The following is a 23,833-nucleotide window of genomic DNA, read 5'->3' as shown; positions in this document are numbered from 1 at the left end:
ACACAAAGGTACTCCTCAAGTGTGACCTGCAACAGGGATAAATAAACCCTGAGTACACAATATACTCGCAAGACTTATCCGACTAGTGGGGATAGTTTCCCGACTCCAAGGAGTATGATAAGCTTTATGGTTTGCTGGTTTTCTTTTTGCAGAAAGCATTGCTAATTGTGAGTCCTTATTTATGTTATTATTATCAGCCGTATTAAGTTATTATCTAGCCGGTCTATATAAGCACATGTTCTACTTTCAAGCAAGAGTTGAGCAATCAGTTCTATTTCTTCTCCTTTCAACTTTCAGTTCTTACTATGGTGCTAAACCGCAGACAAACCATACCGGAACGCCGATGATTCTCGAATCAATGCCCCCTAGCTGGGTGCCCCAAAGACACACGCCCTGCTTGTACCCCAGGCACAAGCAGGACCAACCAATTACTCTCCTGTCCTGGGTGTCCAGGTCCCCGTCTAAACTTGGACTCCAAGCCCCCACTCCTGAGTCCTGGACTCAGTGTGGTGCAAGGACCTCCATCATCTCCGCCTCCAATCAGTCGGTCCAAAAAGAGCCGGATCCACGGCAAGAGAGCAACAAGTCTTCCCTATGCCCATACCCAAGTATGTGCTTGGGACAATAGATCTGTGACTTACCTAGAGCCATATACAACGATCGGGACAATGTAGAAGTTCTATTTGAACCGCTACTACATTCAAGCGCGTCGGCCACGGAAACAATATCTACCCACGTCTGTCGGGGACGGCCACGTGCTCCGGTGAACCTCGGCCCCAATTGACTCACCCAGCTATCCTAGTAGTAGGAGGGCCTTACTAGCAACGCATAGGACTGCTTGGGCGAGGTCGCGGGGCATGGCAAGGCAACTAGCCACGTACGTGGGGTCGCTCTGTTTCCCGGCGAGAGCGGCGACGACGTTCCCGGCGACCCACGGTTCCATCGGCGAAACCACTGCACAAGCGCGATCACCAAGTCAATCACTACGCAATGCACGACCTAATTGAAACAGCGAAGCACCACATGACGCCCTGGACGTGCGCCCGCTCCAGCGGCCATGGTGGACCGCCGCGACTCCGCGAGGGGAATGCCCCGCCTCACCTCGCTGTAGGCCGAATGAATGCTGGGACGACTTCACTCGAAAGCTAACTATCCGAGCTCGTAGTGTGCACAATTAATTGGAAAACGGTGGAGTGTTGCGAGGCCAATTTGCAGGGGCGACGCCTATGGACTTATGGCGGCCGACAATGGCAAAACTTCAAATTGGTGTCCCTCCCTTGTACCACCGCAACAATGCCTGGTTAGGCACGACGCTGTCCTTCCACTCGGCCACCAAACGTGCTCGATACAAAGAAAGGGGGCCAGCCATCGATTTTTCTTTGGCGCGGCGCAGCCAGCCGGCGACCTTCCCGGCGACGTGACTGGCACTTTTGGCGTTGCCTCGCGCGCAAGCATGAGAACGAGGCAAGCAGGGCAAGCCCATGCGTGCGCATAGCCGACGTCAATGGGAGCAGTAGCAGGACAGCAGCACCGGACGGTGCGCAGTGCGAGCGATGCAATGCGACGGCGAGCAGCAGCCTCGGGCGGACGTGCTGGAGGAGGGGCAGAGTAGCCAGGCATGCCCGGGCCCAGCGCGCGCGTGCCGTGTGCCAGAGCACGGCAGCAAGAGACCTTGGCCGATAGTGCAGAGCCACACACGGGTGTGCGCGCAGGTGCGACGGCGCCCGGTGCGGCAGTGCCGAGAGCCGTGCGGTGACCGCGCCCCAGGCACTGGCATGGCTCAACCCGTGGCTTGCACGCTTTTGAAAGCCGTTCAAAAACTCAAACCCAATGATTCAAGAGTCAAACCAGCTATTTTACACTTAAGAGGGTACCTAGGGCTGTCGAACTAAACTAAAGTATCATGCCACCTCTTAACCCGATCGCTCTACAAAAATTATCGAACGTGGCTTCGTCGATCCATTTACAGACTTACGCGAAACGACTAAACTTCGAACGGTTTCGCGTCGAATTCCATTTCCGAGCTACTTGATATACTAGCTAGCGAACCTCGTCCTCGACCGCACATATTTCATTGTTGCCTACTAAGTTCGTACTACAAACTTTATCAAAGTTCGCATAAACGTTCTATAGCATTTTTGTTCGATAAAAATTCACTTAGAACCCTAAACGATATAAAGAGGCATGAAATGTAACATTTGTTTCTGGTTTCAGATGAACGTTTCAAGTGCCGTACATTGATGTATACCCTGTATTACACACATTTGCACATAAATTTGATGCGCATGCAGTGTTTTAGCAAAAATTGTACAATGTAACACCGAGGGTGTTACAGATTCAAATGGACTTTTCTCAGTCAAGTCTGCATATAAACTGGCTGTGCAAATTAGGGATAGCAAATTGAATAAAGATGCATCATCATCAAGTTCAGTAAGCTTACAGCAAGGGAATTTCAAATGGCATCGAATCTGGCAGCTGAAACTTTCTAATAAGGTAAAAATGTTTGTATGGAGGTTAACTCACAGCAGCCTACCGGTACGCCGTAATTTAGCAAGGAGAGGAATTAAATTACATACTTTGTGCCCATTGTGTTGTCATCTTGATGAAGATTGTGGTCATCTTTTTTTCAAGTGTAAATGTGCAAAGGAATGTTGACGAGCATTGGTGTCTGAACATAAGAGTTCCCCGTAGGAGCGAATTTCAGGCTGGGGTTAAAAAAATCCCCTCGTCTGTCCCACGCCAAAGCACAGGTCTAAGGACCGGCCCGGTCTCACAGGGCGACGGTGCCACTGTGTAAGGGTGGGGCAGGGGTTTGGGGGTTTTTTGGGCCTGCGTGAGAATGTCTTCTTCTTAATGCAATGTCTGGGGGTGGTCATACCCTCGTAGGTCCTGTTTTTTTTTATGCTTGAAGGCTGTAAATCTGGTAAAGAAATTATAAGCCTGATCCTTGACATGGAACCAAAGGCGCAAAAGAAGACTCTAATCTTTATGTGGAAGTGGTGGTCAGCAAGGAATAAAACAAATGAAGGCAGACAAATGGCTACCACGTCGGAAATTTGCAGTTCTTTGCTCTATCATTTGATGGAATGGGAGAAGCTTCAGAACCGGTCCCTCCTTTTAAAGTCAAAGCATCAACTCAAATGGAAACTACCACCAACTGGCTTTTACAAGCTTAATTTTGATGTGTCCTTTCATCTTAATTCGGGCACGGGTGGCTGGGGAATGGTTGTGAGAAATGCAAAGGGGAGGTTCTGGAGGTGGGAGTGGGCCTACAACACCTATCTTCTCCTCTACACGCTGAAACTTTGGCGGCAATGCGGTGTTTGGAACGTGCTACATTGGGGTATGTCTCATGTACTGTTGGAGACAGATTCTACGTCTCTCAGTGAAACCATGTCTTCTCCAAACTAGGATAGAAGTCCCCTAGGGTCATTATTCAAGCAAATTCGAGATTTGATGCGTTCTGAGTTTGTAATTTGTAAAGTCTCGGTTTGCAGTAGAGTCTGTAACAGGGTAGCAGATTGTTTAGCTACCTATGGTGCTAGCTCAGTTGTTGACAATTCTCACATATTTCTTGATCATGCACCAGACTTGTAAATGAACTTGTCTCCGGCGATATGCCTGGAGATAATGTTTAATGGAAGCACTTGTTTCCGAGTTAAAAAAAAAAAAAAAAAAGCGGCGCCCTCCCTTCCACTTGCGCGCGCCTCTTTCGTCCTCTCATCCGGCCAACCACCGACGCAAATCAGATCCACTAGCTGCTGGTGCTGGGAGACCAAATCGATGCATCCTTGGCACGCCGTCCCGTCGCACCAATGACGGCCACCGTCGGCCCGTCGGCCCGTCGCTTCCCCTCCGTGCACAATGCCGACTTGCCGAGCTATCGAGTTGGCCCGTAACCCGTCAGGCCATCCATCGGGCGAGCCCATGCTAATATTAACAGCCCGAGGCTCAGATCAGGTCGGGTCGAGAACGGGCCAAGGAGAAAAACAGCACGTTTTTTGTGGCCCGACCTGAACCCGGCCCAACCTATGGTCAGCATCCTGAACATTATGAAACTCATGGGTTTAAAAATTGATCCATACCCAGTGTGTTCTAATAATGGGGTAAACACCAATCGGATTTTGTTTTCATAGGGTAAAACCAATCGTATTTTGGATTCCTTACGCATGAAGCCAAAGGAAGACGGCGTTGATACACCAGTTTCATTGGAGGTAGGTAGTACCATTAGCCTAGTCATCATCAAACCTCAATCAGATCACACAGACTAGCAGTTGTAAAGGGCACATGCCATCAAAGCAGGAAATCCGCGGATAAGTAAGTGGCTTGCGCATCATTTCAAGAAATCAAGCCTATACTCAGACTCAGTGCCACAAACATGAATAATCCAATGTCAACTGCACTTACAATTCAATTGGAAAAAAGATTAGCCCCCCAACATGTTCATTCTTCTGCCCTTGCTGCTTGTTAACGGATATATATGACCATGGGGCACGTGAACTAACAAAGCCAAGCACAAGGGCCGAACAAGCGGTATGCTTGATCATCTCATTTGGACTATCCCAGCGCTTACAAGCTTCTGAATCTTCTGCATAACTCCGGGGTTCTTCAGGTGCTCCTGGGCTGCCCTTGGGTTCTCCTGGAAATCATTTAGCACCTGCGGAACATGACAACATCATTAGCAGGCCGGTATAGTAAGTTTTGACACAAGATACCCTCGAGTTCAGGGACTCTATGGTACCTGTCGCATGATAGGGTCGGTAAGAATGTTCTGGATCTCTGGGTCTTGCATAGCTTTGTTCTGCAAAAACAGCATGAAGAACAGTTAACTGAATCTGAACTTTTGAAGCTGCAAATACCAACGAAAACAGAAACATACTACAATATGGTTACCTGTCTTTCTTGCAATTCGTCCTGACTTATTTCACCTCTGTTGGCCTTGTTGATCTGCTCAATACACCTGCATTACCAAAAAAAGGTTAGCATGCTGTTTATGCAACATACACTGAGCAATCAGATTACTGGTATTGCATAAGCTTTGATACCTCCTAACACCATCAAGCAGTTCCTGGTTATTTGGGTCATGCTTCAAGCCAGCCTGGTAGGTTTCCATGGCCTTGTCATATTCTTTCATGAAGAATTGAATTGCACCTTTCCTTGTATACCCTTTGGTGAAGGTGGGGTCTAGTTCAAGACACTTCTCCGCGTCTTTAAGACCTTCAGGCATGGCTCCTAACTTGGTGTAGGAGGCAGCCCTATTGCTGTAAACCTGTAGACAAATAACATTTGAAGATCAATTACAGGCTGCAAGTAAAACATGTAAGCTTATACAGACACGGCTACAAAGTGCAACAACATTAAGAAGCTCAATATATAACAGCAGAAAGAAACATATTATGGATTAAATTATTACATAGATCAGGTAATATTTGCTTAACTCAGAATCAATTAAATAGCAAAATACACGAGCACACAAGACATCAATAACAAGCTCCAACAAGTTAGAGCTACCAGCTAGCTCTAAGGCCTAGTCACACCCACCTCAATAAGAGCTAGCTTAAAAGATTAGGCCTTGATCTAGCTTTTACACATTGCTCAAAGCTACATCAATAACAATTCTCCAATGATCTAGCTTTTACACATTGCTCAAAGCTAATGTGGTTCTGTACGGCATGCGTGGTTCTCAGGCAAGCACTAGCCTAGCCTTGACCAGCAAGGAAGCTAAGGGATTTGCAGCTTTTCCTTGCTCGAGCGGCTGAGCCGATTCGGCTTGCCTCCGCCGGCAAGATTGGGGCAAGGCATCCAAGCAGGCCCGTAAGTGATGACCAACTAACCATCAAGAGCCGTTCAAAAGAGGCTAGCTCATCACAAAGAGCCCTTCTCCCTCCACATACGGGAAAATGACAATATGAATTGTATGAGCTAGCTGAGCTGAGTTGGCAATTGGCATTGTTGGAGGTTGCACACCCATCATTGTTACAACAACCAAGTAATTCAAAGTAACCTAGAATAAACAGAAAGGGAATTACCTCAATTTGTAGAGTTCATGTGATGCGACCGGTGTTTTTGGATATTAAGTTGGAATGGAAAAGGGATATGAGTGTGGCTTATGAGGTGTGGATTTTGGTTTGTGAAATCAACATCATTTCCCATTCCCTTGTTTGGCACCTACCTATGGGTATGGGTTGGGGAAATAGAGGGGAAATGACAAAAGCATCATATCCTTTTCCATAAGGTGGCGTTTGGATACAATTTGGGCAAGGGATAGGGAAATAGGTGGGTTATGGTGGATTGGGTTATGGCCTGGTTATGAGATCCATATCTCCTATTCCCTTGTTTGGCAACTTGGTTTGGGATAGCAGCACAATGTGGGACCCACTCGCTACTTTGCTAATAAAAAAATAGCAACTCGATGGTGCTCGGCCTTCAATCTCCGTGAAGATACACATCCAGATTCCAGGCATCCAGCATGCGAATGATAGCGCCGTGGCCTGGCTTGTTCCTGCTCCTGCGTCGCCATCCCTCTCGCCCAGGAGCAAACCAGCGTGCGAGGCTTCGCAGCAGCCGTGCAAGGCGAGGGGCCGCTGGTCGGCGTGCGAGGCGAGCGGCGTCCGTGCGGGGCGAGCGGCGGCTGGACGGGTGCGTGGCAAGCGGCGGCTGGATGGGTGCGAGGCGAGCTGTGGATCAACGGTGTGCAAGGCGAGCGGCGGATCTGATGCAGGCGCCACACACAGGAATATCTTCCTTCACGCCGTCGCGGTTCTCAGCCTACCACCGCTTCGCCGGCGTCGTTTCCCAGCCTAACCCACCCTCCTGGTTGGGACGAGATAACCTTCCAATTTCCCTTTCCCAGTTCTACAGTACATCCCTTTCCCACACTTTCCAAACGCCACCTAAAGGTATTTTTTGGGTCAATTTTACAAATCATAACCCAATTTCACCCTCACAACCCAGCCCTCATGGTGGGATAGAAACAATGAGATATGAGGAGCACATATCCCTATCCCAAACCAATATCTTTTCCCATAACCATAATCCGAACAGTGGAATAAATCTAACCTATCCATCATTTCCCTTCCCACCCTTCATAAACCAGTTGCCAAACACCACCTAATTTTCAAATTAGGTGCAATACCATCTAGTTATTGCAGCAAACACCATTTGTGTCTAACCAGCAACCAACAGTGGATGGTTCAGGTTGAAATGTTGAATCAAGGAGTCAGGAGTCAAATCATAGTTTATCAGCAAAGCGAATGTTCAACAAAGAAGAAAAAGCGTATAGTTACAATTTAGAAGAGAGACAACAGAAATCAATTGCATTTTCCATGTTGAAGACCAAATGCTGAGTTAAGTAGCTTCATATAAGAGCAAGAATCCTTTTCAAGTCAACCAAGAAATGCATCTCTTATCTTCTAGTGACCATTCTTATCTCAGACATTCTACCCTATCGCATTCTCTACTATGCAAACCAAGGCACTAGGCGAACCACTCAGCATCAGCACAAATCCTGCCCTTTAGCTACCCACCACCCCACGAAAACACAGACATGACAAGCCATATAAGGATGTGGAAAAAAAATGAATGATTTAATCTTATTTTCCATTTGGTAAAGGATATATAGTCTGTACTTGTATTACACAAACAAGTCATGTAACTGAATATCAATGACCAAGTTTCCCAAATATTTCATATGTTATACTCTAACAAAGGTAGACTGTGAAACAGAGGTAGAAGAATTACCCTAGGATCCTTCGGGTTTCTCCTGAGAGACTCTGTGTAGTGTTTTATTGCTTCTGGGTATTTTTGCTCCTTGAAGAACTCGTTACCTACAAATCATAAGACAAATTACAAAACTATAGGAGAGGAACAACCATCACCTGTCCTAGAGATGACATTATAAAACTTACATACCTTTCTCTCTCTCCTCATCTGCTAATTTTGGATCATAGTACTCTTGTTGCTCCAACTCTTTCTTTGCTCTCTCAGCCTCATTTAACTTTTTAAGAGTGTCTGGGTTACGATGCTCAGTTAGAGCCTTCTGGAAGGTCTCGATGGCAATATCAAAATCCTTAGAGGTCTTAGCAAGTTTGACCAGAGCTGTTCCTTTTCTTGTCAGTGCCCTTGAAATCATCTTGAAATCAGCACGGAGCTCTCTCCCCCTCTCCACAGCCTTATCGCAGTCCTTGATGCATTCATCGTACTGCAGGTAAAAGATAATATTAATGCATTACAGCGACAACTTTGGCTACCAGAAGTAAAATAGGGCTATAGACTATCTAGCAAAAAAGAATATGTGATATTTCGGGCATAAGGCACAGTTAAATCGTGTAATGCTCCCTCCGTCCATTTATCGGACTCGCTTTAGTCTCTTGCGCGATGACCAAGGGAGGGTTGAAGGAGCGCCGATTATCATTTAATCGCGGCTTTGTACTAAATGCACCGTGGGCTGTTGAGTTTCCGAGTAATCCCTCCGCTAACACCACTCAAAACGGCGTTACCGCGCATCCGCGCCAGAATCGCGCGCGTCTGCAGCCAGCATCGCGTGCTTGCCATCCGCGGCCCTTCCTTTTTCCGTTTTGCCACGTCCAAATGCCGAGATCATCTCCTTATTTGCCGCCGTCATCCTTGAGTCCGCCCAAATGAAAAATTTGCCGAGATCATCCCCAAAATTAGCCGCGCTCCCTCCAAAATTAGCCGCGCTTCCTTCAAAATTTCGAAAAAACTAGCAGTACTGTGCTTAGTCCGGCAACAATTATCATCCCTTTTTTTTGCAAATATAATGCATCTTCAACATGAAAGTTATCATCCATTAGCAACAATATTATCCCTTGTTTTTCAAATGCAATTCATCTTGAACATGAAAATTTTCATCCATTAGCTAAAAAAACTTACAGTACTGCTAACAGTACTGCATCCCTTGTTTTTGCAAATGTAATGCATCTTCAACATGACTAACAGTACTGCTAAAATTTTCATTAACTCTAACTTCCTAGTAGTACTAGTTGTCATACATAAAGGGCGTAGTCAGTGCAGAGAGCTCCCGCTCTGTGCGGGGTCTGGGGAAGGGTGTCAGTGGCAAGCCTTACCCTCGCCTGTGCACTGCGAGGAGACCGCGACTCGAACTCGGGACCTTCCGGTCACAGGCGGTAAGACTCTATCGCTTGCACCAGGCCCGCCCTTCTACTAGTTGTCATACATGAACGGAAAAATAATCTTAAACATGGACATCTTAACTTCTTCAGTCTTCTTCTTCATGGGCATCTTAGCTTCTTTAATCTCCTCAGCATCCAGACCTTCATCTGGAATCCTTGGCAATCCATTACTAACATTGGAGTATCCACGACTAATCCAAAGCAGGGATACTGCAGCACCATTGACGTCCTCGTCATGGTCTCCATACAAACGAGGAAACAACACAGGGAGCATCAAACTGCAGCCTTCATGTTTGACCTTGTCTGACTGAAACTTGGAAGCAAACGATTGTAGGGCATGCACGGTGTCAGGTTCGTCGACTTCGGCAATGTCCACCTCGGCGTCAGGGTCGTCGACTTCGGCGATGTCCATCTGGGAGTCCGGCACCTCAGTCTCACCTGCATAAGTATCCATCACGAACAGCATTTCGCTCTCGGCCATGGGGTCTTCATCTTCGTCGGTAGAATTTGGTGCCCAGTTGACACCACGCACGTACTGCACCTCGCTCTCGGCCACGGGGTCTTCATCTTCGTCGGTAAAATTTGGCGCCCAGTTGACACCACGCACGTACTGGACCTCATCGTCGTGGTCATGGCGATCCATGGCATGCAGCAGCGTGGCGTGGTGTTGGCGTGGAGAGACTCGGCGGCGCGCGCGGCGGTGTGGTGAGGCTGCGACTTGGCGGCACGGCTGCGTAGTGTGCTGGGCACTTCGCTGCGTGGTGCGGTGGCGAGACTCGGTGGCGCGGCTGCGTAGTGTGCTGGTACTTATTGATGAACGCTAACGGAAGGGAATGGAGCGGGGGCACTTGAAGCAACGGGAGACGGCGCCGCATCAATTGTCGCGTCTCGTACGAGGAGGCCGCGTCTCGTACAAAGAGCGCGAACACCTAGGGACGAGGTCCCTGGCTTAAACGACTCCGACTCTTGGAGAATTTTTTTTTTGGTTAAACGAGTCCGATAAATGGATGGAGGGAGTATATTGTACTCTTTACTCCTAGACTAAGCACTATGCAAGAATACAACATCTTCTCAACTAAGCATTTTTCACTATTAGCATACGTGTGTGACAAACAAGTAATACAAATCCTCATAATGGCTACTCAATAGTATCAAGTCATGCACTTAACTCCTGTAAATCTCAGTTTAGTCTACTAATGATTTGCGGCGCATTGCATAAACCAAATAAAATGGACATCAACAATCAAACAATGTGAGAGCTCACTGGATGAAACCAGCGAAATAGAGTAGCCTGATTTGCGCATTGCATAAACCAAATCAAATGAACATCAACAATCAAACAATGTGAGAGCTCACTGGATGAAACCAGCGAAATAGAATAGCCTCACCTTTCCCATCTCAATGTAGACTGCTGTTCGGTTAGTCAGATAGGAAATATCCTCGTCGTCAAGTTCCAAAGCTTTGGTGTAATGCTGGATTGCCGTCTCGAAGTCCTTCTTCTTGTAAGCTGCGTTACCTAACTCCTTCTCTTTCTGAGCAGCAGCTTTCCTCTCCTTGCGCTCCTTCTCCTCATCAGTCAAATCCATCGGCTCTGGCTCGGGCTCGGGCTCCACCTCCCTCGCCTTCGTCTCAGGAGGCGGCGTCTGCTGTTGCTGCTGCTGCGGCGGCGGCGTAGACTGCGACGACTCGGAGGCCTCGGGTCTCTGGATCTTGACGTTAAGCATGAGGCTGAGCACCTGCATCATGCGGGGGTCGGAGAGGTACGTACTGATGCTGCTGGGGTTCCTCTGCACTTCGCGCAGCATCTGCATAAAATCGGGCTCGCTAAGGTAGGCGCGCGTGTTGGGGTCGGACGCGATCTTGCTCCACAGCTCGGGGCCCTGGAACATCTGGCCGATGCCGTCGGGGCCGGACGGCCCGCGGCGCGGTGGGGGGGCGGCGGCCTTCTTGGCGTCCTCGAGCCCCGCCTTGAGGCCGTCGTTGCTGGGCTCGAGCGCGAGGCCCTTCTCGTAGGCGGCGACGGCGCTGGCGGCGTCGCCGAGGCCGAGGTGCGCCGCGCCGAGGCGGGAGTAGCCCTTGGCCCAGTCGGGCTTGAGCTCGACGGTCTTCTGCGCGTCGGCGAGCGCGTCGGAGTAGCGGTGGAGCGAGGCGAGCGCCGCCGACCGGTTGGAGTAGAGGATGTGGTTGCCCGGGGCGAGCGCGATGGCGTCCGTGAAGTGCCGCGCCGCCTCCTCGAAGCGACCGGCCAAGAACGCCGCATTACCCTTCGCCTTCGCCTCGTCGGCCATGGCGGGGGGCTCCGATCGGATCGAGCTCTCGAAGGTTCTGGAAGGCTTGGCGGCTGGGAGGGCCGGACGAGGATGCGAGCAGAAAAGTCTAGGGGTTTGTGGGGATTAAGACGAAAACCTGTTGAGATTTTTTTATAAAACCGGGAGGAGCCCAGCTGCGTTGGATCCCAGTTCTCACGAGTTCTGGAAGGTTCCTCCACGGAGTAGCCGATCAGGATCACGGCAGGCAACGGAAGGGACGACCCGATGGATCACGGCCTGCCACTGTGTCTATTTCCATCTTCTTACGCCTATAAATGGGCCCGTTTCCAATTCTTACAAACGTTTGGTCCGCTAATTTAGCCCATTTACTACAGTGTGCTAAGTTGCTGGGCCGACAAAGTTGGGCTACGGCCGCTAATCTCCAGAATCCAGCCCAACCCGGCCGCACCACTCCGCTACCCGCTGACGTCAAAGCATGGAAGCGGCTCCAGCACCTCCACACGGCCGCACAAGCCGACGGAGCCGCCGCACCAGCTCACGCCCACGCGTCCGCGATCCAGGGCGCCGTGCCATGCATGGCGGCATGCGCGCGGCCGCGGCGCCTACTTCTTCTCTCCACCCCGACCCTGCGCTGCTCTCACGCTACATTCCTACCCTCCCGCCGCTGGACTCTAGTAGCGCCATACGCCAGAGGCGATGGCTGCGCGTTGGTGCCTCGTGCTGCTCGTGTTGGTACTCGCCGCCGCCGCGGCCGGCGCGGAGAAGGGGAAGTGGGACCCGGTGATTCGGATGCCTGGGGAGAAGGAGCCTGCAGGGTCGCACTCGCACAGCGGCGAGGGATTTGAGGGGGAGGAGGATGACGCCGTCGGGACGAGGTGGGCAGTGCTCGTTGCCGGGTCCTCAGGCTACGGCAACTACAGGCACCAGGTGAGCGCGATACTTAGTGCAGCGACTTGGATGCGTCCGAATTCGATTGTTAGCGAGAGTAGCGTGGTGTTGTACTGTTGTTGCGATATTGCTTCGTCAGGTCATCCGTTATCGTGGTTCAGAAATTAGTATCGTCGAACCGTGGAGTTGCACTTTTGCGTATCAAGTTTAAAGTTTTGGGGATCTATGCCATAGGATGCTCGGATTTTAACATTTCGAGTCTTGTCTACATCTTAACTCAATTTAGTTGTGGGTGCAGCTAAAGTTCAGGGAAGAACTGCTCGGCCTAGGGGCTTCCACGGGTTTAAGGATCTAGTGGGAGTGCAGCTAGTAGTGACAAATAAAGTTCTGAGGCTTCTTAGGATGTTGTAGTTTTTTCAAGTGGTCGTTTTCAGGGAAGGAAAATGTTTAAGCAACAATATAATTCAGGAACGTGAAAGATTTGGAATTTCGCATGTTTTGCTTCTAAGTTTCTACGCAGAGGATGGATTGGTACCAAATTTTGCCACGTCTAAATAGTTGCGTAAGTTGGCAAGAACATTAGACAACAGCTGTGTCGGTGTTTTGAGTAAACACCAACGAGTAAATTTGTATTTGTTGCACGTTGGGTCCGGATGGCGTGCTAAAAGACACAAGGTTTATACTGGTTCGGGCAGAATGTCCCTACATCCAGTTTGCTGCTGCTGCTCGTGTTATTAACACTGAAAGGTTCATAGTAGGGGTATAAACGGTCGAGAGAGGAACAGGTCCCAAGTCTCTGATGAAAATGTTGAAAGGATGTTGAGAGTTTGGTTGCTGCTCAGCTGTGTGTTATGTGATGTGTGGTGTGTTGAATCGATCCGTCCCCTTAGTGGGGTGCCATGCCCTCCCTTTTATAAATCAAGGGGGAGCAGGAATTACGGATGGGAGAAAGAAGAAAAACCAGAGGCAAAGATGGTCCTTTGAAGGTGCCGTGTCTTCCTTTTCCTTTGAGTCTGCCCCGCTGACACGGCAGACGGTGTCAGTCACCCTGGGCGTTTTTTCACCGAAAACCGAACACCGAACCGAAACCGAACCGAAAAGTCGGTAGTTCGGTTTTTCGGTTCGGTTTCGACGAAGACGTGTAGAATGTCGTGCAGCTCCCCTCTGGTCTCGTGAAGTCGCACGGCTGCTTCGTTGGACAGACTTGTCAATTGTGTTCCCCGCATACACAATCGAGGTAAGTTCGTATCACTACAATTCATAGGAACGCTGACATGCAGTTGTATTGAAATTCAAATTTCTTACTACGTATCTCTGTAGCGGGGCTCTCTGAAGTTGTGCCCCCATCCTTGTCGCCTCGTCGTATGTATTAGCGATGTCATCCTCATCTTCATCCTCATCAATTGGCTTGTTAGTGTAGGGGGCCTGCATATATGTGTGGGTACTCCTATGCAACCATTGGAGGTAGCGGTCGAAGTTGCGTTGGTCGTGCGACGGTTTCTCGGTGATCAGGACCCTTTGCCTATTTTCCAGTCGTGGATGTACCCCGCGTGCGTCACGGCCCAATTCTTCTCCTTGTACATGTTCCTTCGATCGTACCTACAAGTTTAACATAAGTTAGTGGTTGTATGTATGCACATGACTGCTAAATTATTATGTTATAGTCGTCGCACCCGTGCAACTTTCTGTTGTGTACAGCGGCGGTGGGCATGGCTGCAATCTTCCGAACTACCTATACACCTTTATAGGGTAGTGCATCTCGACCACGTGGAAGAAAATTAGTGGCCCGTTGAAAAGCCACTCGTCCGACTCTTCCTCAGTGCGAGGACTCAGTTACCCCTCTAGCTATTCACCTGAAAGTTAGGTAACTACAGTTAGGTTTTGGTAATAATAAAAAAGCAACAACACCGACTAGCAGTATCTAAGTGGTCGTTACCTGGTGCTATGTCAGGACGTCTAGCGTGTCCGTGTACTGCCTGTACCGCCGTTTTGGGTTCCCTCTAACTACCTCGGTTTCTTACCAGACGTATAGAGCAGTCAGTCCTACGTCCACATGATTCCATGCCTGCATTGAATAGGATAGTCAGTTACAAGTGCAGCATCAAGTTTGAGGAAAATAAAAAAATTGATGCACGATAAAGGCGCCCCGAAGTTTTCTGTTATCCTGACTGAACTGACACCGGATATTTTTCTGAAATTTTTTAAGGACAGTTACATGAGAGCTGAGGGAACAAAAATAAACATTAAATTAGACAAAGAATACGTATCATAAAAGTTATGTACTACACCCTCCATTTAAATAGCAAACTAATTTGCAGAATATGTAGATCAACGACAGACTTAGACCATAACATATATTTGTGATATAAGAGACCAACCAAAGACTTGCATGTGCTGATGTCAAAATGGTAAATGTTTGGAAACGTAGAAATTTTTACTTTGCTCTCTTAGCATCCTCGTCCTAGGTGGTCTTCTGCCACAGAACTGCTGTACAAGGGGTCTGCCACGCCGTGATGCGTAGCGCGGCAGGCCCGCCGCGCCGTGATGGGTGACGCGTCAGACCTGCCACGTCAGCGGTCGCCGCGGCCGTTGACCGCCCCATGCCGCGCCACCTTGCATGGCGCGACAGCGTGAATTTGCCGCGCCATGCAAACAAGCGCGTCCAAAAGTGTTACTTTTGAAGAAAAAAACAGTGTTAAAATTAAAAATAGTTTAAAAAGTGTTAAAAATTAAAAAAAAAATCTAATGGGGCACTCGTGACTTCTGACTGTTGGCCAGCTTCTGCGCTTGCCGGTGCTGCCATGTCTGACCCTCCTCTGGCATGAGCTCCCCAGCACTACAATAGGCTTTGGAGGAGCTTGCTTGCGGTGACTAGTGCATCTCACGTGTCAGCTTCTTGCGCTCACACCGATGCCACCTTCTTCTTTTGGCTCTTGGGCTCTCTATCACTCTCTTGGCAGGCTGGGGGAGTATGTCATGTGCCCCTTTGACACTCCGATAATTAACTCTATTTGCTTTCTTCTTAATTGAAATCCTGCCATTGCATTCAAAAAGACATGCATTTTATTTTCTTCGAGGCTGCTTACAGTTCTCTTGTTTGGTTTCAGTATGAGCTTTTACATGGAAAGTCTGAAGAGAAGCAGGAAGTTCTGAGGGAGATCACTGGAACAGTGAGGCACAGGAAGCATCTGGACAGCAGCATCGGTTTCATCGGAAAGCTTCTCTTCGGGATTGAGAAAGGGCCTTCCACGCTTCAAGCCGTTAGACCTCCCGGCCAGCCACTCGTTGATGATTGGGATTGCTTGAAGCAAATGGTTAGTTAGACTTGATGCATCCTTCTTTTTTGAGAGCTTGCTAGGCTGCCATTGTCTGTTGAATTGACTCATTCTGGTGAGCCTCTTCAGGTACGGATCTTCGAATCCCATTGCGGATCACTCACTCAGTACGGTATGAAGCATATGAGGGCGTTCGCAAATATATGCAACAGTGGCACGCCTGGCGCTTCGATGAAGCAAGCGAGCATCAGTGCTTGTGGCAGCTACAACTCGGCGAGATGGAGCCCGTTGGTTCAGGGCTACAGCGCTTGATCTTCTGAAGATTCTGGGGGAGCAATGCTTAGAGGACTATTACTGCTTGCTTAGTCCTGCTCTGGCCCAACTTTATATATGGATGTGTATGTAGGGCTAGTCTTATCTGTGAAGTACTGTAAAAGTTGACCTTTGTGCCTCTGTAATGTACGTACAGTTGTGTATATATTGATCGTGTGTTTTTCACTTTGTATATTTCGCCAGGTCATAAGTAGACGAAAGTTGCTTTAGTTGCTTGCAACTTGCAAGACAATCCGTTGTAGCAGACTGTACTTCCTCCATTTTAAATTACTATGCATTTAGATATACACTAATACACTATATCTAGACTAGATATATAGTGAAAATGATGTATCCAAAATATCAAAACATTTTATAACGATAAAGTCAAAGGCATTTCTAGCTACTTATGTTTGCATGAATTTTGGGGTGTACTTGGACATCTAGTATAGAATATTTTAAGTTGGACATTTACTTTGTAATGACTTATTTTAAATTATTGTAATATATAAGCTCTTGATTAGTTTCGTTCTTATTTATGGATCGGATGACTTACAATAGTATAGCCTATAATACATGTACGAAAACTATTTGAAATGAAAACAAATTGAATAGAAAGAAAATGCAAAAGAAAAAAAATGATATTTAGTCCCGGTTGGTTATACCAACCAGGACTGGAGGTGTCCGGTCTGGAGGCTCATTTAGTCCTGGTTGGTATAAGTAACCGGGGCTAAATGGTCCCCATTCAATCCCGGTTACTAGGCCCGAGACTAAAGAGCGGGCCTTTAGTCCCGGATTGGCAGTCCCAGACTAGAGTGGGTTTTTCAATCGGGACTGCAACCCAGTCCTTGCACTAGTGCTTGGTATACAGAAATAAAGGTTATTGTAGATTTGGAGCAGTAGTTCACAATCAGGACCAGTGGTTCACAATCAGGCCTTATGGACCATTTAATGTGCGTCGTCATCACCACGTTCCTTCGTTTCAGGCTTGAACAAGGCCATGTATAGTTCACCCCCAACTCCCAACTTTGACACTGCAAAAAGAAGATTCCCCATCATATCAAACTTGCGGTATATGCATGGAGTACTAAATGTTGACGAAATCAAAAACGAAATGCTACAGTGTGCTATAGTGTCGCTGGAAATCCGGCGGCGCCAATTCCGGGCACAACTAAACGCGGCCCAAGGTGGAATAAGAAAAGGCTTCACACTTTCACATTTGCAGGAGTGACGCTGCAAGTCACCTTATTTCCCCACCGCATCCGCATGTCCCTCAACCCAATCGTGTCAGCCCGATAACAGGTGTAACATGTGCTTCAGTGCTTACATGACGACCTATCACGGGCACAGAGATCAGAGAATAAGATGTCTACGCATCAGTCAAGATCAATACATACTCACCAAGCATACATGTGTTTGGTCTAGGGCTCAGTAACTCACGCATGTGTATACATAGAGAGAGAGCCACAACTGTTGGCTTATGTTGTTTCATGTCTAACGATGTAGCTTTAACATTGTTTGAACCACACTATGCTCACCTGCAACAACCGAGTTAATACGTACATAAGCCTACAACAGTACATCAACAGCATCAACACGCCTAGCGACAATAACGTAAAGGGATTCAAATTTGTCACAGCACCACACAATTCGTTACACCTCAACTCGAATAAATCAGTAGATCACACATAATTACCGAAAATCTCAAGCAGTAGCAGTAGCTCTTATTCCGACTAGTGACCCTCCGACTTTGCTGGCATGCTGCGGACGTTCTTGAGCAGGTCCTGAATCTTGGATAGCATCATCGTCTGCGCAGAGTCCCCTCCAGCGCCGCTGCTGCTGCCCACAACCACAGCTGGCCTCTGGTTCTCCTGCAGCTTGATCTTCTCGAAAAGGAACTGCTTCTCTGCCTCCGCCTCCTCCAGCCGCCGCTTCAGGTACATGCTGGCATAGTCCTGCTCGGCAGTCTTGGACTTGGTGAGCGCAATGCTCTGCAGCCGCTCCGCCTCCTGCCGGGCCTCATTCGCCTTCAGCTGGAACATCTCCGCTTCCGCCTGCTTCAGCCGCACGATGCTCTCCAGCTCCTCCACCTGCTGCTTCTTACGCAGACGCTCCGCCTTCAGCTCCTGGGCTTCCCTAACCTTCTCCTCCAGCTCTCGGTCGCAGGCCTCCACGGCAAGACAGGCCTTCTTGTAAAGTCGCATCTTTTCTTCAGCGACGAGCTCCATCTTTCTCACAGCCTCTTGGACTACCTCTGCTATGCGGTTGCAGGCTTCCTGTGGTGTGATCAGATGCCCAACATCTTCATTTTCAGAGATCTTGGGGGAGTCCATCTCAAGCTCTGTGTAAATATATGTCCATAATACATCAACCAATCGTTCACAACAACAACTAAAAAAAAAAAAAACACAACAACATCAACCAATCAATTCTCTGTAAGCTTAGGCTACTACAGAAAAAATATATAAGTAGTATCTACAACTGCTGCAAAAAAGGGTCAGATAAACAAGTCATGTTAACCGTAACGTATAAAAAAAAAGAACATCACCCAGACACAGAGTTTCATGCCTAAGGTTTATACTCATTATGTTTATGTTGGGGATATCTAATTGATTGCTATTGACCTTCAGTCAGGATGAGCAATACCTTGACATCATAACAAAAGCAGAAAAGCTTGTAAGGGTGTGTCACTTAGATCCATGAACTTTGAAAATGCATTTTTTGTCCCTAAACTTGTTAAATGGTGCATCACAGGTCCATACCAGCCACATAGGCGTTCCATGATGATGTGGCATACCAATGTGACATGTTTTTTTACATTTAAATCCTCATCTTTCCTCTTATCTCAGGAACGGATCCTTGCTTCCCTCTTCTCTCACGCGACCCAGCCCGATGGACACCACACGGCTCACTTCACCTGGCTGCTGCTCGTCTGCGTGCCGATGTTCCACCCCACCAACGGCCAGCACCTCGTCTTCTGGTTGTTGCTAGGTGCAGAACGGCGACACGCAGACGAGCGGCAGCGAGGCGAGGGGAGCCACGGTGTCCACAGTGCTAGGGTCAGTGCGAGAGAAGAAGGAAGCAACGATCTATTAGTAGAAGAAGAGGAAAGAGGAGGGGTTAAATATAAAAAGCATGCCACGCTGGCATGCCACATCAGCATGGAACGCCTACGTGGTTGGCATGGACCTGCGGTGCATCATTTAAGAAGTTTCGGGATGCAGAAATGCATTTTCAAATTCATGGAACAAGTGACACACCCTTACAAGTTTGAGGGCCACGGGTGCATTTAATTCTTTATCATATACAGGCATCTCTCCATACTGCTAAGAATCAGTAGCTTTGCAACACAACATAAAAAACAAGTCCTAACAGGAACAAATAAGAAGTGATTGATTTATTTTCCCTGTTCTTATACCAATTCAATATCTTTTCATGTTAACACAGTGAAAATGAATTGACACTGTGGGGGGTATAACCTCAGGTACCCACGGCAATGGACATGAGCCGCACCACCAGGGGAGGTCCAGCCCATAAGATCAAGGCCTACGGTGCTCGGCTCTGGTCGGCGTGCACCGCAAGGCAATCAGAAGACATCTTGGCGATAAAGAAAGATCTGTTCGGATATGATAGATATCGTATTCCTTGTAAATACTTACCATATAGCCGAATAGATCTAAACCTAAACCGACCTGTAACCCTACCCTCCAGACTATATAAGGCGGGTAGGGCCCTCTCAAGGCATCTCATAATCAATACAAAATACCAAAGACACAGACGTAGGGTATTACGTCGATCAGACAGCCTGAACCTGTCTAAATCGTTGTCTCTGTGCCCGTATCACCATCCGGTTCCTATTACGCGCACCTCCACCAATCATCTACTACTGTGGGTATACCCCTCGATAGACTGCCGACTAGATTTCGTCGACAGTGGCGCGTCAGGTATGGCGAGCCAGATGGTCCGCTTCCCGAGCTCCATGATCCTTCTCGAGCTAGGCCAGACCTTCACGGTTAGATCTATGACCTGGGTCATCAGCGCCAACGGCGTCGAGGAAATCGTGGAGGCAGTGCAGAATCACCCTGCGCCGATCGTGCCAACATCTACAACATCTCCGATCAGACGGCCTGAACCTATCTAAATCGCTGTCTCTGCGCCCGTGTCACCATCCGGTTCCTATTACGCGCACCTCCACCAATCATCTACTACCGTGGGTATACCCCTCGGTAGACTGCGGACTAGATTTCGTCGACAGACATTGTTCCACTGCCTGGGTTAAGGGGGAGACTGGATGGGGCAGGATGAACTGCTGAATGCTACAACATAAGGCTCAACAAGGACTGGATGAGTCAGCAGAGACCATGGCACAGGGGTATTGACAAATGCAGGGAGGCACCACTAAGGATTAGGAACAGGAGCAATACTGGAGAGCAAATGAATGGATGGGACTAGAGGGTAGTGGAAAGAGCAGGGTCAGGAAGACACAAAACCAATCCAGAAGTTCTTTCAAAAAAACTTTGCAAACCAATAGATGAAGCTATTTTGCACATATGTGCAAAATTTTATGCGCACAAATTTGATCTAGTTTAAAAAACAAAAGGTTCAAAAATGACAAATTTCAAGTGCATTTGCACTATAGAAAAAAAAATGTCTGTAATGCAAAGGCAAGTGAAATTTGTCGTTTCCATATCAGGAAAAAGACTTTATGTTGTAAAGAGTCAATTCAGATGGGTGGAAATGAGCTTTCAAAAAAAAGGTGGGTGGAAAATGCAGTAGAAAAAGTGATTTAATGAAGTAAAAGAAATTGAAGGCATTTCTTCATACCCAATCCCAGAAGTGCCAAATCATCAAGTTATCTGACTATTTGATATACAAGGGAGAGCAAATAAATAAACAACTGGAATCTAGCAGTACTTGCTGGATAATAAAAATAATCTCCAATCCCAAATAAGTCCACTAGGACATCAATTTGGTCTCCATTTCTACACTTTGACTAATAATAGAAAGTGTTATATATTACGGAAGTATGTTTCATGATAAATGCAGACATGCAGTAACATCAACCTCATGTTATCAATCTATATAACTACTTGGTCAATGATGGCCAAAGCTAAAAAAAGTTTGACCTTGGACAAAGATAAATGGACTTATATTTGGGATCGGAAGGAGTAAACAATTTTCATAGTCAACAGGGTGCCATGAAACAGTAACTAAGCAGACTTAGAAATAAGAAGCTAACAGGTAACAAGTCAAATGCAAACTTATGTTTCAGCAAGGGAAAATAGTTTGTCTTAGTAAAAGGCGCGTGTGTTTTTCTAAGAGCTTAGGAGTGTGGGTGTGTGTTGTAAGGGCTCTTGCCCCCTTTTCTTCTTAATACAAAGATACGCAGCTCTCCCGCGAGTTCGAGAAAAAAAAAATAGACTTTCAGCCAGGGAAAATAGACGGAGTGAGTGACTGACCTTGGAGTGCTTGTAGTATCACCCTAGGATTGATGGAATCAGCTGGAGCGTTCCTCAGCCTTTCAATCAGATCTAGACATTTCCTAAACAACACTCTCCCTTTTGCATCCTCACTTAAACGGAATATCTTACAAACAAACTCAAGCTCACGTAACAAAGCATCCCTATCCCAACCAGGAGCACATTGTTGGAAAACATCCTTAACCCAACCAAGAAGCTCTGAGGTTCTCTGGCAAGCCCGGCACCTAAAAAGCATTTCAGCATGACCAATGCTGCTTTTCACTGATTGTCCCATTCCTATCTGGCCATTGTGAATTGCACAATCTGTATGTGTCCAGTGAGAGCAGAAATCACAACCAATCCAACGGCATGTATTGACCTCAAAATCAAACTTGTTGCAGATCACACACATGCACAGGTTGCAAAAGCCATTCCTGCTAGCACACACATTGCATCTGCATTCCTCAGCAGGGAGAGCACTCTGGCAAGCAATGTTCCGGCACCTCTTGTACAAGAAGACCTCCACCAAGCGATTGTGTGGAATGGTAACGCTGGGGTGCAGAAAGGCCTGTATCCCAGTCTTGATTGCAACAAGGATCTCAAGCTGGACATGGTGCACCACTGAAAGCATGGATGGTGTCAAATCATCCCTGTCCTGCACAAGCTTCTGCAAGTACAAGAACTCCTCGATGTGGTGAGAACCTCCGGTGCCCTCCAGAATCGACCTGAGCTCATTCTTGACCTCCTCCAGGTGCTCCTCCGGCATCACCTTCATCTTCTCTGCGACCAGATCAACCCTCTCCCGTGCAACCTCCCGCAGAAGCATCCCACCCGCACGGGAGGAGGGTCCGCGGATAATCTGCAGCTTGGATACACCATTCGCCACCTCCTTCTCCTTCTCTGCCGCCTTACTCACGACACCACTGGCAGCTACCCCACCGTTGCTCTGGTTCGGCTCAGCAGGCCATGTGTCCTTGGAACTGGCGCTCTCAGTGGCGGAGTCATGTCCTGGGTCTGAGTTTGAACCAGGCTCCTGCACGTCAGGCGAGCCAACCTGCTCCGAAGAGGCCAGCGAGAGCGAGGTCTGCAACCCTGAGGGGCGCGGACCATGCCTCGGAGGCAACATCCCCTGGGTAGGAGGAGGTTGCTGGTGGAAATTTGCGCCAGAAGAGGTCCCCATCTTTCACAATTCCAAGCTGCAAGCCTGCAACCTTAACCTACAAGGAACAACAGGTTCCATCAGTTTTCATAGGGGTGGTGATTGATAGATAAGATTCATGAAGCTGCTGACTAAATCGTCAAACAATGAAATCGCCTTTGTCCCAGCGAAGACTGAAAAGACCAACTAGATCTAAGGTCACACCTATGAACCAAATTTCTCCTAAATTAACTGGATCCCCTCCCCCTTGATCATTCCTGCTTGATTTTATCCTCGGAACACCTAGAGCACAAACCATTGTTGGAATTCGCTAGCATAGTTCTCAACAATTTGCTGATGAAACCATCATGGAACAAGTAAAAAAAAACATCCTTTCTCCCAGCTAAAAAGGAAACCTCCACACAAGATCTAAGCTACACAACAATTAGGAACAAATTTCCTCCTACTGAACCGGTCACAGATCGTCTTTCAATACTCCGTGCTCCCGTGACATTTACAGCTCTACGCCTAGACAGAACACAAATAAGTACCGGAATAAGCTAACAGGGAAACAGCAACAAGGCTTCTAAAACAAGGAACCAACCAATCCAGCCACATGGCCTCACCACCTAAGCCCTACAGGAAGCTCAGACCCTCACAGCAATAGGTTTCATGACTTATTTCAAATAGGCAGTAATTAAGCTATTGAAGGCATAAGACTCATCAAGCTCCTAACTAAATCATCAAGGAATGAAACCGCCTCTGTCCTGCCTACGACTTAAAACACTAACTAGATCTAAGCTAACTATGGATCAAATTAGACCAATCAGAGTCTCAGAGGTCGATTGGATACCCTCCCTGATCATCCCTGCTTGATTTCCTACGCGAAGGAACCCCTAGAGCACAAACCAGTAGCGGGATTTGCGAATCAGACCTAGCCATCCAACCAAAAGCAACCAACCAACCCCAGCCGCATGTCCTCCTCCTACAGAAAGCTCAAACCCTGAACACGAAGCCGAGGGTGAGGCGACGCCACTGAATCGAGCGGCCCCCAAGCTCCGCCTACGCGCACATCAGGGTACCTTTACACGAGAATCGGCTAGCCAAGCTACTCACCTCGGCGCTGGCGAGCCGTATCGGCGGCGCGGCGTGAACCTGGTGTAGAGCGCCTCCGCCTCCGCCTTTGACCGATGAGGACGGCGAGGTCGCGTCCCGTCCCAGCAAAATTTTCTCTCCACCACGCTGTGGTGCTTTTTTTCAAAATAAAAAATCCTCACGAGGAACGGGGGTTGGGGGAGTCCAACCGAGACGAACCCGCGTGGGTCAGAAATGATAAGGT

General features: G+C 48.0%; 3 protein-coding genes across 4 annotated transcripts; 1 reads left to right on the top strand and 2 right to left on the bottom strand.

Moving 5' to 3' along the window:
• Positions 1–4,298: 4,298 nt before the first annotated feature.
• LOC136467415 (hsp70-Hsp90 organizing protein-like) lies at positions 4,299–11,558 on the bottom strand. Its single transcript, XM_066466105.1, has 7 exons — positions 10,541–11,558; positions 7,912–8,200; positions 7,741–7,826; positions 5,046–5,269; positions 4,894–4,960; positions 4,742–4,801; positions 4,299–4,657 (listed from the first exon to the last, which is right to left on the bottom strand). The coding sequence occupies exons 1-7, from the start codon at positions 11,438–11,440 to the stop codon at positions 4,544–4,546; spliced, it is 1,740 nt and encodes a 579-aa protein (XP_066322202.1). The 5' UTR covers positions 11,441–11,558; the 3' UTR covers positions 4,299–4,543.
• Positions 11,559–11,952: 394 nt separating this feature from the next.
• On the top strand, positions 11,953–16,135 carry LOC136463938 (asparaginyl endopeptidase Rep2-like). The gene is made up of 3 exons (XM_066462911.1): positions 11,953–12,349; positions 15,418–15,624; positions 15,715–16,135. The coding sequence occupies exons 1-3, from the start codon at positions 12,119–12,121 to the stop codon at positions 15,895–15,897; spliced, it is 621 nt and encodes a 206-aa protein (XP_066319008.1). The 5' UTR covers positions 11,953–12,118; the 3' UTR covers positions 15,898–16,135.
• A 1,265-nt stretch (positions 16,136–17,400) lies between these two features.
• LOC136467414 (OBERON-like protein) lies at positions 17,401–23,816 on the bottom strand. Of its 2 annotated transcripts, none has more exons than XM_066466103.1 (3): positions 23,611–23,816; positions 21,357–22,573; positions 17,401–18,238 (listed from the first exon to the last, which is right to left on the bottom strand). In XM_066466103.1, exons 2-3 carry the CDS (start codon positions 22,534–22,536, stop codon positions 17,631–17,633), a joined length of 1,788 nt encoding a protein of 595 aa, XP_066322200.1. In that variant the 5' UTR covers positions 22,537–22,573; positions 23,611–23,816; the 3' UTR covers positions 17,401–17,630. The 2 variants fall into 2 exon arrangements, with proteins under 2 accessions (XP_066322200.1, XP_066322201.1); XM_066466104.1 differs by lacking the exon at positions 23,611–23,816 and adding an exon at positions 22,672–23,522.
• Between the last annotated feature and the right edge of the window lie 17 nt (positions 23,817–23,833).

Source organism: Miscanthus floridulus, chromosome 7 (genome assembly GCF_019320115.1).
Source record: "Miscanthus floridulus cultivar M001 chromosome 7, ASM1932011v1, whole genome shotgun sequence".
Classification (NCBI taxonomy): domain Eukaryota; kingdom Viridiplantae; phylum Streptophyta; class Magnoliopsida; order Poales; family Poaceae; genus Miscanthus; species Miscanthus floridulus.
This window is presented reverse-complemented; position numbering and strand designations above follow the sequence as displayed.

Bases quoted from the DNA above. Each gene is read 5' to 3' on its own strand.
- LOC136467415 (XM_066466105.1), bottom strand. From the start codon at position 11,440: ATGGCCGACGAGGCGAAGGCGAAGGGTAATGCGGCGTTCTTGGCCGGT. The intron at 7,827-7,911 runs GTATGTAAGTTT...TATGATTTGTAG, and splicing joins AGATGAGGAGAGAGAGAAAG to GTAACGAGTTCTTCAAGGAG. The intron at 5,270-7,740 runs GTAATTCTTCTA...ATTTGTCTACAG, and splicing joins GAAACCCGAAGGATCCTAGG to GTTTACAGCAATAGGGCTGC.
- LOC136463938 (XM_066462911.1), top strand. From the start codon at position 12,119: ATGGCTGCGCGTTGGTGCCTCGTGCTGCTCGTGTTGGTACTCGCCGCC. The intron at 12,350-15,417 runs GTGAGCGCGATA...GTTTGGTTTCAG, and splicing joins ACGGCAACTACAGGCACCAG to TATGAGCTTTTACATGGAAA. The intron at 15,625-15,714 runs GTTAGTTAGACT...GAGCCTCTTCAG, and splicing joins GGGATTGCTTGAAGCAAATG to GTACGGATCTTCGAATCCCA.
- LOC136467414 (XM_066466103.1), bottom strand. From the start codon at position 22,536: ATGGGGACCTCTTCTGGCGCAAATTTCCACCAGCAACCTCCTCCTACC. The intron at 18,239-21,356 runs GTCAGTCACTCA...ATATTTACACAG, and splicing joins GATACTACAAGCACTCCAAG to AGCTTGAGATGGACTCCCCC.